At 43.5% G+C, this 13,131-nt stretch overlaps 1 protein-coding gene across 2 annotated transcripts in view; it reads right to left on the reverse strand.

The window, feature by feature from the left end:
* The window catches only part of LOC121290849 (cell surface glycoprotein CD200 receptor 1-B-like), a 72,721-nt gene that overhangs the window by 6,875 nt on the left and 52,715 nt on the right, over positions 1 to 13,131 (reverse strand). The window contains exons 4-5 of one of the 2 annotated variants that reach the window (XM_041211852.1): positions 11,331 to 11,381; positions 8,551 to 8,634 (exon numbers count right to left, since the gene is read on the reverse strand). In XM_041211852.1, the coding sequence (XP_041067786.1) occupies positions 8,551 to 8,634; positions 11,331 to 11,381 (135 nt within the window). The remainder of the gene's footprint in view (positions 1 to 8,550; positions 8,635 to 11,330; positions 11,382 to 13,131) is intronic. The other variant, XM_041211853.1, reaches the window with a different exon arrangement.

Consider the following 13,131-nt stretch of genomic DNA (forward strand, 5'->3'; position numbering starts at 1 on the left):
GCCTACAAGAGCCAAGAGTTGTTCCACTATCCTCAGTGGGTTCTTAGTTGTATGCCTTCAGTCTGACAAAGCTCCTCAAGGAGATCCATCTCCAGCAACGAGATAATGCATTCTGTGTAATCTCGATGTTGAAACTTATTTTTTATTCACTCATGGGATGTGGGCTTCGCTGGCTAGGTCAGCATTAATTTCCCATCCCTAATTGCCCTTGAGAAGGTGGTGGTGAGTTGCCTTCTTGAACCACTGCAGTCCATGTGGTGTGGGCATACGCACAATACTATTAGGGAGGGAGTTTGAGGATTTTGACCCAGTGACAGTGAAGGAACGGCGATCTATTTCCAAGTCAGGATGGTCAGTGGCTTGGAGGGGAACTTACAGGTGGGGTTGTTCCCATGTGTCTGCTGCCCTTGTCCTTCTAGATTGTATTGGTGATGGGTTTGGAAGGTGCTTTCTAAGGAGCATCGGTGAGTTCCCGCAGTGGATCTCATAGATGGTACACACTGCTGCTACTGTGCATCGGTGGTGGAGGGAGTGAATGTTTGTGAATGTGGTACCAATCAAGTGGCTGCTTTGTCCTGGATGGTGTCAAGCTTCTTGAGTGTTATGGGAGCTGCACTCATCCAGACAAGTGGGGAGTATTCCATCACACTCCTGACTTGTGCCTTGGAGATGATGGGCAGTCTTTGAGGAGTTACTTGTCACACGATTCCTAGCCTCTGACCTGCTCTTGTAGCCACAGTATTTATATGGCTAGCCCAGTTCAGTTTCTGGTCAATGGTAACCCCCAGGATGTCGATAGTGGGGAATTCAGCAATGGTTATGTCACTGAACGTTAAGGCGTGATGGTTAGATTCTCTCTTGTTGGAGATGGTCATTGCCTGGCACTTGTGTGGTGTGAATGTTACTTATTACTTTTCAGCTCAAGTGAAGCACAGAAGGAGGCCAAACAGCCCATCATGTCCGCACCGGCTCTCCAAATGAGTATTATGACCGAGAGCCATTGCCCTGCCTTTTTCCTGTACCCCTGCACCTTGTTCCTATTCAAATAATCATCTAGTGCCCTCTTGGCTGCCTCAATTGAACCAGCCTCCACCACATTTTCAAGCAGCGCGTTCCAGAACCGAAATACGCATTGTGTGAAAAAGTTTCTTTCTCATCTTGCATTTGCTTCTTTCGCAAAACAATTAAACCTGGGGCCTTTTGTTCTTGACCCTTTTACGAGCAGGAACAGCTTCTACCTATCTACTCTGCCCAGCCCCCTCATAATTTTCAAAATTTTCAAAATCTCTATCAAGTCTCCTCTCAGCCTTTTCCTCTCCAAGGAGAACAGTCCCAACCTCTCCAATCTATCCTCAAAGCTGAAGTTTCTCATCCTTGGAACCATTCTTGTAAACCTCTTCTGCATTCTCTCCAATGTGTTCACATCCTTCCTATAATATGGTGCCCAGAACTGTACATAATATTCCAGCTGAGGTCTAATGAGTGTCTAATATAAATTCAGCATTACCTCCCTGCTCTTGAACTCTATGCCCCTATTAATAAAGCCCAGGCTACTATATGCTTTATCAACTGCACTTTCCAACAGTCTCACTTCTGACCTTATGATGGAAGGAAAGTCATTGATGAAGTATCTAAAGATGGTTGGATCTAGAGCACTACCCTGAGGAACTCCTGCAGTAATGTTCTGGAACTGAGAAGATTGGCCTCCAACAACCACACCATTTTGCTTTGTGCTAGGTATGATTCGAACCAGTGGAGAGTTTTCCTCCTGATTCCCATTGACTCCAGTTTTGCTAAGACTGCTCAGTGCCACGCTCAGTCAAATGCAGCCTTGATGTCAAGGGCAGTCACTGTCACCTCATCTCTGGAGTTCAGCTCTTTTGTCCATGTTTGAACCAAGGCTGTAATGAGGTCAGGAGCTGAGTGACCCTAGTGGAACCCAAACTGAGCATTAGCGAGCAGGTTATTGCTAAGCAAGGGCCATTTGATAGCACTGTTGATGACCCCTTCCATCACTTTACTGATGATCAAGAGTTGACTGATGGGGCAGTAATTGGCCAGGTTGGATTTGTCCTGCTTTTGTTGTACAGGACATACCTGGGCAATTTTCCACATTGCTGGGTAGATGGCAGAGTTGTAGCTGTACTGGAACAGCTTGGCTAAGGGTGCGGCAAGTTCTGGAGCACAAGTCTTCAGTACTATTGCCAGAATATTGTCAGGGTCCATAGTCTTTGCAATATCCAGTGCCTTCAGCCGTTTCTTGATATCACATGGAGTGAATCGAATTGGCTGAAGACTGGCATCCGTGATGCTGGGGACCTCTGGAGGAGGCCAAGATGGATCATCCACTCAGCACTTCTGACTGAAGATTATAGCAAATGCTTCAGCCTTATCTTTTGCACTAACATGCTGGGCTCCCCCATCACTGAGGATGGGGATATTTGTGGAGCCTCCGACTCCAGTGAGTTGTTTAATTGTCTGCCACCATTCACAACTGGATGTGGCAGGTCTGCAGAGGTTAGATCTGATCCATTGATTGTGGAATCACTTAGCTCTGCCTATCACTTGCTGCTTATGCTATTTGGCACGCAAGTAGTCCTGTGTTGCAGCTTCACCAGGTTGATAACTCATTTTTAGGTGTGTCTGGTGCTGCACCTGGCAAGCCCTCCTGCACTCTTCATTGAACCAGTGTTGATCCCCTGGCTTGGTGGTAATGGCAGAGTGGGGGATATGCTGGGCCATGAGATTACAGATTGTGTTTGAGTACAATTCTGCTGCTGTTGATGGCCCACACTGCCTCATGGATGTCCAGTCTTGAGTTGCTAGATATTTTTGAAATCTATCCCGTTTAGCACAGTGATAGTGCCACACAACATAATGGAGTCTATCCTCAATTTGAAGATGTGGCTTCCTCTCCACAATGACTGTGCAATGGTCACTCCTACCGATACTGTCATGGATAGATGCATCTGCGACAGGTAGGTTGGTGAAGATGAGGTCAGGTATGTTTTTCCCCCTTGTTAGTTCCCTCAACACCTGCCACAGACCCAGTCTGGCAGTACATTCTTTAGGACTCGGCCAGATCGATCTTGGTAATGGACATTGAAGTTCCCCCACCCAGAGTACATTCAGTGCCCTTGCCACCCTCAGTATTCAACATGGAGGAGAACTGATTCAGTAGCTGAGAATTGGGGGTGGGGGGTGGGTGCGGGTTTGCGATACGTAGTAATCAGCAGGAGGTTTTCCTGCCCATGTTTGACCTGATGCCATGAGATTTCATGGGGTCTGGAGTCAATGCTGAGGACTCCCAGGGCAACTCCCTCCTGACTGTATACTATTGTGCTGCCAGTAGGACAGGACATGGTGATGGTCGTGTCTGTAAGGTATGATTCCGTGAGGATGACTATGTCAGGCTGTTGCTTGACTAGTCTGTGAGACAGCTCTCCCAATTTTGGCACAAGCCCCTAGATGTTAGTAAGGAGGACTTTGAAGGGTTGACAGGGCTGGGTTTGCTGTTATGGTTTCCTGAGCAGAGGTCGATGCCGGGCAGCCTGCCTGGTTTCATTTCTTTTAGAGCATGTAAGGATGGCAGATTTCCTTCCCTTAAGGGCATTAGTGGGCAAATTTATACTGAATCCAAATTTCACCATCTGCCATAGTGGAATTTGAACCCAGGTTGCCGGAGCATTACCCTGGGTAGCCCAGTCACAATACCACTACTCCGCCACCACCGCCCCCCCGCCCCCCGCCCCTCCCCGATATGTGACTCTTTGGTCAAGGCAGCCGAGGACATTCCACAGGTGTCAGTCCATTTAGAGATGACTCAATCCTCTGTGTCACCTTCTTCTCAATCACATTAACATACGGCACTCTCAGCGATGCTGGCCTCATCTTTCTATGGATGTGGACCATCTGAGGATGACGACGTTCAACCACTTGCATTCTAGGCATTAAAATGCCTCCTCTTTAACACAGACATTGTGCCCTCATGGCCAGACCAGGCCCTTGCTAACTCCAAAATACTCAGACACCATGAAACCCTCAAAGTCATGCATCACTGCTAATAAAGAGCAAACTTCAGCTTCTGTACATCCTCATTTCTATCCCATTGCTTCCCTTGGCATTGCCTAAAGCTACCATGTACACTTCCAGAGCATGCTCAAAGTCTCCATTGACTGTCAAAATTCACCATTTGGAATTAGCCTTGGTGAATATTTCGGTGATAGGATGCACTGAGCGCTGCATCCCTACATTGTGACAAAGCCTTGTGGTCACAATACAGACAACTACAGGGTGAGAAATTCTCAAGGTTGTAGGTATGAGTGCCGGGACAGTAATGTGGCTGAGAGGGGCAGAGCTCCGGCACATTGAGGTGGAAAGGCATTTTATTGGTGAGCTTAGCAGATGCACACTTGAAAAGTCGGAAACGTGCTTGGTTGATAGGAGTGCATGTGAACTCTGAGTATGGGCTCATAGCATGAAAACCCTGCCTGATTACAGAGCACACGGAGTTCCAGGATATATGATTCTTCTCCATGTGTTAAGACATCTCTCCTTCTACACTACACCTTCACCTTTCATTAAACCAGACGAGATGGGAGAACACATCTGCCTCAATCTTACGCAGCTAAGAATGAACATGATAGGATGTGCAAAGCATGTGAACAAGGTTCCTTCCACAGGTATACTTTACATTAAGGTTGAGGCATCATTGATGTTGGGAATGATTTGAGAACAGGCACACACTGTGGTGATATGGAAGCAGACTACACAAACGAGAGGCCCATGATAGTGACATCTGCAATAAGTGTGGGGAAGGACCGTGATGTCACACCTAATTAACAGCAATACAGCTCATCATAAAAATGAGGCGTACATGCAAGATCTGAAATGGGTGTGGTTCTATTTACATTTGTGAACATTATATACATGTAGTGAACACCCTTACCACTGTTATGCACTTAATATTTTTTAACTTCCCTAACATTACCGCTATGTTTGGGTGCATCCCTGACATCCACAGTGGACGTGGAGGCAGCCTGTTGACTGCTATCCCCTGTTGCCTCTGTTGACTTTGGTGGGCGTCCTTTGGAGAGCCAAGAACTTGAGGGCCCCTGCTTTTGGTGTCCTGCTGTGGGGGAGATGCATCCTCCTCGGCCTGTGGAGCTGGACATGACGGGGTTACAGGAAGAGGGGATTGGGATCAGCCAGATAGTCCCAGAGTCACCTGGGTGGATGGTCTCAGGGTGTCCATCTGCTGGTCTTCCTCCCTATAGGTGCTCGAGGGCCCCTGACTGACTCTTTGAGGAGAATTGGACTGAGGCTGGCACCCTCTCGTGTAAGCACTGATGGATGCCACCTATGCCTGCAATGATGAAGTGCAGCTCCTGGTGCAGTGCAGGACTTATGTTCTGGGCCAAGGTCTCCATGGTGGGTGCCATCCAGTTAGTGTTGACCTCGGTGTGTTGGCATGCCTGCACTATCACATCAGACTAAACACGGTCATTGATGTGGTGTATATTGGACTTCCAAAAGGCATTTGATACAGTATCACACCACAGACTTGTGAGGAAAGTTATAGGTCATAGAATAAAAGGGACAGTAACAACGTGGATACAACATTAGCTGAAGGATAGGAAACAGAGAGTAATGGTTAATGAGTACTTTTCAACTTGAAGAAGGTTTGTAGTGGAGTTCTCCAGGGGTTGGTACTGGGACCCTTGCTGTTCCTGATTATATATAAATGATCTAGATCTTGGTGTGCAAGGGACAAAACTTGGAAGAATTGTAAACTGTGAGGAGGCAGTGTAGAACTTCAAAAGGACATTGACACATTGGTGGAGTGGGCAGATAGGCGGCAGATGAAGTTCAATAAGGAGAAGTGTGAGGTGATCCACTTTGGTACAAAGAACATGGAGAGACAGTACAAAATAAAGGATGCTATTTGAAAGGGTGTGCAGGAGCAGAGAGACCTGGGTGTATGTGCACGTAGGTCATTAAATGTGGCAGCACAGGTAGAGGGAGCTATTTCTGAAGCATACAATATTCTAGGCTTCATTAATAGGGGCATAGATTACAAGAGCAGGGAGGTTTTGATGAATTTATATAAGGCACTGGTTAGATCTCAACTGGAGTATTGTGTACAGTTCTGGGTGCCACACTACCGGAAGGTTGTGAACGCACTGGAGAGAGTGCAAAAGAGGTTTACAAAAATATTTCCAGGGATGAATCACTTCAGTTATGAGGAAAGATTGGAGAAGTTGGGACTGTTTTCTTTGGAGACATGAAAGCTAAGAGGAGACTTGATAGAAGTTTTCAAAATCATGAGGGGTCTGGAGAGAGTAGATAGGGAGAAACTGTTCCTGCTCGTAAACAGATCGAGACCCAGAGGGCACAGTATTAAAGTGGTTTGCAAAAGAAGCAAACGTGAGATGAGAAAAAACTTTTTCACACAGCAAGTAGTTAGGGTTTGGAATGCACAGCATGGAAGTGTGGTGGAAGCAGGTTCAATTGAGACATTCATTGAGGCATTGGATGATTATTTAAATAGAAACAACGTGCAGGGTTACGGGGAAAAGGCAGGAGATTGGCACTAAGTTAAAATGCTTAGAGAGTTGGTGCAGATACGATGGGCTGAATAATTGTCCTGTGGAAAGACAGATGGAGAATGTGAGCAGGACACATGCCAGGGCAGATGATAAGGATGCCTGCCATGTGTGAGTGTTGAGTGCAGCCATGGATGGGAAGAGGATGTGAACTCCAGAGGATCTGAGGCCAGATGGATATGTGAAGGTGTGTGTGATAGAGTGAGTTGTGTTGTCCCTTGAGCTGGCAATGTGTGAGATGCCAGTGATGGGGTGATGGGCTGGTGAGTGTGTGAGTTGAGAGTGTTGAAATGATTGACTTACCCTGGCGGCATCGATGAGATCATTCACCCTCTTTCTGCACTGAGTAGCTGACCTCTTCTATGCTACATTGGCACTGACCTTTACTGCCACGCCTCCCAAGTCAGAGTGATGAGGTTCGTTGACTTCCTCCCACCAGCATGGGGATAGAGGAGATTGTGGTGGGCCTCGGCTGCATCCAGCAGGTGTTCTAGGAAGGCATCACTGAATTTGGGCACAGCTATCTTCTTCCCTTTTGGGGCACAATTTTCTTATCTGTGGCAATCTTGGTGACAGAGATTGAGAAAACTGTGCACAAGTGCCATTTAAATGTGGCATTCCAGAATTGGGTGCCTCTTGGGCCTTTCATGCAGCAGTTAATTAGCTAAAAAGTAAACTGTTTCCACAAAATTTCCACACAAGCTTCTGTCATTGGGCCTAGGTGCGTTAAGAACCCAATAATAAATTGTGTCAAAACAGTCTATGTGTTGGTTATTGGAAGCAGGTGAGGTATTTTAACTGAACCGAATATTTTAACTGAAATGAAAATTGTTTAATTTTAGTGATGCCAGCATGAAGCTTTGCTGTGCTCATCTTTTCTCTTCTTGTTTTGCTACTGATGTGCATTCACCTGTGAATGTGTTTCAGGCCCAGTGTTTCAACTCTATTTTGCTTTGTACTTTGAAAGTAAAGGGTAATAACTCCTATTTTGTTCAGTTCTTTAGGTTTGCTTACTTCCAAGTATCTCTTTAGTTTCAATAATAGTCATCTGACAAATATTCCTTAGATAAAAATAATTCATACAGGTTGCCATTTTTTTCTACAGTTAGCAGCTGTCTTTTTGTTGTCCCCATAATTTACAGAGAAATGCAGTGTTTTTAAGTGGTTACATATCTATGCACCTGAAATTGACTGCACATAGGTGGGAGGGCTCTGATCCTGCTAGATTAGTTCATCTGATTATACATTGCCATTGCAATGTTGTTAAAAATATCACGGCTTGATTCTAGTTAACAATGTGATGAATATATTCATTGCTGAGTTAGAAAACTTATGCCACAAAATCAATTGTGAATCACCCGTAAGGGCCATTTGGTACCAAAATAGTTACAGTGCTGCGTACAGACACTATTAGTGTGGGTCACGCCAGCAACTATTTTGTGTAGGTCTTTAGTGCGGGTATTGGGAACGTGCCTCGGAGCATGCAGAGTAGGTAGATCATGATGTCAGCCAGTATAATGTTGATTACACACCAACAGTGACATTTCTGACCTCAATGCTTCAGTTCATGCCTTCTCTTAAACTTGCACAGTTGAACATGTGTTCAGCAGCAGAAGGGACCCCCTGGGCAACTGGCAATGGTTCCATGAAGCATGAACCTGCTGTTCTCTCTCAGGATAGCAGCGTTTGTCATCCCTCAACTGCCACTCTGCCAGTGTCCTTGCTGATGCCTATCAGTCAGCCTGCTCAGACTGCTGTCACCCATGTCTGAGGCATGTAGCCACTCAGCTGTTGACTGCAAACCAGAGTCATGGTAATGAGTTTGTATGTTGCCTGCATCAGAAGGAACAGGCAAGGCTTAATCACACTTTGTGATGCCCACAACAATTTTTGGGTGCTATCTAATTTTTCCCTCTTAGTGTCCTAAGATTTTTTTTGTGCTTACCTGGCTTTGGTACTTTTTTCTTCACAATCCATATCACCAGTATGACTGTCCCAGCAACAGCCAAGGCTGAAGCACATATTAAAACTGCCAAAGGAAAACAAGATACACATAACTTGCCCATGCTAATTACAGACACAAACTACTGCAGATGTTGAAAATCTGAAATAAAACTGAAATTTCTGGAAATATTCAGTAGCTTCCACCCTGGTCTCCTCCTTCATCACCTCCAGCAGTGCCCTTCCCTTTCCCACAGCACCTTCTCATGCCCTTTTACTTCCTCCTTCCTCACTGTCTAGGGCTCAAAACATTCATTCCAGATGATATACTGCATTCACTGCTCACGTTGTGACCTCTTCTACACTAAGGAATCCAAACTCAGTTTGGATAAATGCTTTGTGGAATGCTTCAGTTCAGTCCACAAGTGTGACCACAAGCTTCTGGTCACCTGCTACTTTAATTTTCTATCCCACTCCCACTCTGTTCTCAGCCTCCTACACTGAAAGCACCATGACTTCAAAGAACAGCACTTCATATTTCCATTCAGTAATTTGCAGTCATTGGGACTCAGCATTGACTTCAATAATTTCAGAATATAATTCTTCCCCCATTTTCTTCATACAGCAGCTTTGTTAATTATTCTGCAATTCCAATTTACACCTCCTCAAGACTCATGTTTTGTTCCATTACGATCTTCTTTTGCATTGCACCATCCTTTTGTCATTCAATGATTCTTGTCTTTCACCTTTCTGCCTTAAACTCTCCCACCCGCCTCTTTCCCTGCCTCTACTTGCTTACAACCTTTTACATCTAACTTTTCCAGTTCTGGCATAAAGTCATCAACCAGTAAAGTTAACTCTGTTTCTCTCTCTGTAGATGCTGCCAGACATGCTGAGTGTTTCCATGGCACTTACAGAATTGTATACAAGTTAATATTTGTTTATCAAGCTGGAATTTCATCTTTCAGGTGGTAAAATTCCCAGCTTGGCCATCTGCCTCGGGGGTGCAGGTTTGAGCTTCAGTTGGGCCAACCAACCAGGAAAAAGTTTGGAGGCAGCCACTAGGGCTGCCAGATGCATTTAAAAAGGCCCACCTTCGTGATGTGGGACTTTGTCCCAGTTATAAAAAAAACCCCTGACACCCCTTCATCCCCCACACACTCCCCATGCCTTGTCCTTGCCACCTCATGCCCTCCACCCATGGCCACTCATACCCTCCATGCTAACCTATGTCCTCCAGCCCCTATGGCCTTTCATGCCCCCATGCCGATGTATGCCCCCCCACCCATCCCCTATAACCCCTCATGCCTGCCATTCCAAGGTATTCCCCTCACCCACTCTCTATTGTTTGTCATGCCCCTAATGCCAAGATATGACATTTCCATGCCATGCACCCACTATATACTATTTAGAAACGATTAACCCTATAGTTAGAATAGGATGTGTAAAAAAGCTTTAAAAAAAGTTATTGATCGATAACTTGCCAGTTTATTAAAAATAAACCTCCTTTTTGCAATAGGCCAATTAAGGGTCAGTCATCCAGACCCTTTAAAGTATCAATAGCAGAAACTGCAAGGCCTTGAAACCACTTTATCTTGTGTAAATGAACATTGAGCAATTGACAGCATAGATCAGAGAATGAGAGCTGTCAGTCAAGCAATGTTTTCCCTGGGGCTTGGGTTTTCCCATACTCTAATGGATGCCTGGCCTCATTATACATTCCAGGATGAGAGTCCAGACCCAAACCAGCCAACCGTTAAAAGACATTGTTGAAAATCGGAATGGAGTCAAGAATCCCAGATTAGACCACCATTTTTAAAGTTCCCTAGAGTTTCTGACTCGACAACAATCCAACCTATTATGTTTATTATGTTTACTATCATCCCTTGATGAACAGGCAAATCCATTTTACTTTTAATGCAATGCAATATTAGCAGGACTATTTCTGACTATTTGCATGAACACATTACCAACACTCAAGTAATAATCTATGACTGCCAATTAAACTGTTTTTTCCGCTCATGATTCCCCCAGCACCCCATTCATTTTAATGGACAGCAAGGTCAAAAATTGACAAAGGCATGGCATGAAATGCCTGTCACAGTCTTTAACTGATTTCAGTTAGTGCTAACAATACCAGTCAAATACTGGCATCTATAATTGGCTGGGTGATCACAAGACCTTATGGCCACCCAGAATAGTTATGATCTATGTGTGGGTTGTTCCTCATCTTTGTCCACATATTTAGGTTCTCCACTTGCAGCAAACAAAATGGTACGTTTGAAATCATGTTCCTTTTTCACAAAAGAAGGGAATTACAGATATAATAGATTTGTAAAGGTCTATTTTAAGTTATTCTTAATATCATTCCTGAACTAATAAATGGTAGAAATTATCTGCCTCCTGACATGATTTACATAAAACACCCACATGAGCATTAAACCTTGTGGACAACAATGAGAGCTAATTTTGCTGGTAAAGTTGATTAAAGACTAATCAATAATTCTGGCATTAACACTATTTTTGCGTAATCCCTGGCAAGAGCATTGTCAATAAATCAAAATTATAGGGTAAATTCAATCATTCTGTGCAGGTTGACTAACACCCTGATTATATCTGCTTCAGATTGAGTTCCATAAAATTTGTTATTTAAATCGTATTGAATAGGAACTCATTTTGGACCCCAACAGTTAGGAGCTAATGCAAAATATATGGGAATCTTATGGAAACAAAAAAAAATTGTGCGCTATTATCTGAAGATAGGTTCTTGGTAATTTGACTTACTGAATTTTATTTGCAGTGACATCAATGTGGTATTTTCTTCTGTAGCCAAGGCTGTGAATGTATAAAATATAAAAACACAATAATAAATGTAGTTATTAAGTAGTTTAAAAAGTACCAGGCTGTAGCCATCTTCTAAAAATGATGGAGAAGGGAACTGGAAATTTGGAAAAGAGAAAAAACATGTAAAAAAAATATTGTCCTGGTATAAAAGTTAAATTGTTATTTATAAAAAATAATTTCCACAGTTTTAGCAAAAAAGCACTTGCATTTATGTGGGGCTTCTTCACAACTCCGGAACATCTCAAAATGGGGATGAAAGCTGAGCTAGTTGAAATGAACAGGGAAACTAGGCTAGAGGATAGATCAATAGAGAAACAATGGCAGATATTTAAGGGGATACTTCAGAGTATTCAGAATAACTACATTGCTATAATAAAGAAAAATTCTAAGGGGAGGACCCACCATCTGTGGTTATCTAAAGAAGTTAAGGAAAGAATCAAACTTAAGGAAAAGGCATACAACTGTGCAAAGATAAGTGGCAGGACAAATGATTGGACAGAATATAAAGAATGGCAGAGAATAACTAAAAGGTTAATCAGGTGAAAGAAATTAGAATATGAGAGGAAGCCAGCTAGAAATGTAAAAACAGATAGCAAGAGTTCCTACAGGTATTTAAAAAGGAAAAGTGTAAGTAAAGTGAGTATTGGTCAGTGAGTGAGGGTGACAGTGGGCAGTTAATAGTAGATAATAAGAAAATGGCACAAGAAATGAATGTAGCTAATGTAGTTATTAAGTAGTATATATATATATAAATATATATATATCTTACTTCTGTGTTCACCACAGAGGTTACAACAAACATTCCTGTAATAGCTGCAAATTAGGAGGTGAACAGGAGAGAGGAACTTGGTGAAATTGAAATCACTAGGGAAATGATACTGAGCAAATTGATGGAGCTGTGGACTGGCAAGTCTCCGGGTCCCAGTGGGCTACATGCTAGGGTCTTGAAAGACGTGGCTAATGAGGTAGTCGATGCACTGGTGTTAATTTTCCAAAATTTGCTTGATTCTGGAAAAGTTCCAGCAGACTGGAAAGTAGCAAATATGACCTCTCTATTCAAGAAGGGAGGGAGGCAGAAGCAGGGAACTATAGGCCAGTTAGCCTGCCGTAGGGAAGTTGTTAGAAATGATCATTAAGTAGATTATAGCTGGTCACTTAGCTCAAGGCAATCGGGAAGAGTCAACATGGTTTTGTGAAAGGAAAATCATGTTCAATCAATTTATTGGAGTTTTTTGAAGAAGTAGCATGTGCAGTGGATCAAGAGGAGCCTGTAGACGTACTGTACTTGGATTTTCCAGAAAGCATTTGATAAGGTGACACATTAAAGGTTATTATGGAAAATAAAAGCGCAAGGTATAGCATGTATCATATTAGCATGTATAGAAATTGGCTGGTTAGCAGAAACAGAGAGTATGCATAAATGGGTCTTTTTCAGATTGGCGAGATATGACAAGTGGAGTCCCACAGGGGTCTGTGCTGGGGCCTCAACTTTTTACAATTTGTTTCAAGGACTTAGATGAGGGGAGAGAAGACATGATAGTTAAATTTGCAGGTGACACAAAGATAAGTAGGAAAGTATGTTGTGAAGAGGACATGAGGAGGTTGCAGATGGATATAGGTTGAGTGAGTGGGCAAAGATCTGGCGAATTTAGTTTAATGTGGGAAAATGTGAAGTTGTTCACTTTGGCAGGATGAACAAAAAAGCAGAGTATTACTTAAACGGAGAATGGCTGCATAATTC

Source organism: Carcharodon carcharias, chromosome 18, assembly GCF_017639515.1.
Source record: "Carcharodon carcharias isolate sCarCar2 chromosome 18, sCarCar2.pri, whole genome shotgun sequence".
In the NCBI taxonomy this organism is placed as follows: domain Eukaryota; kingdom Metazoa; phylum Chordata; class Chondrichthyes; order Lamniformes; family Lamnidae; genus Carcharodon; species Carcharodon carcharias.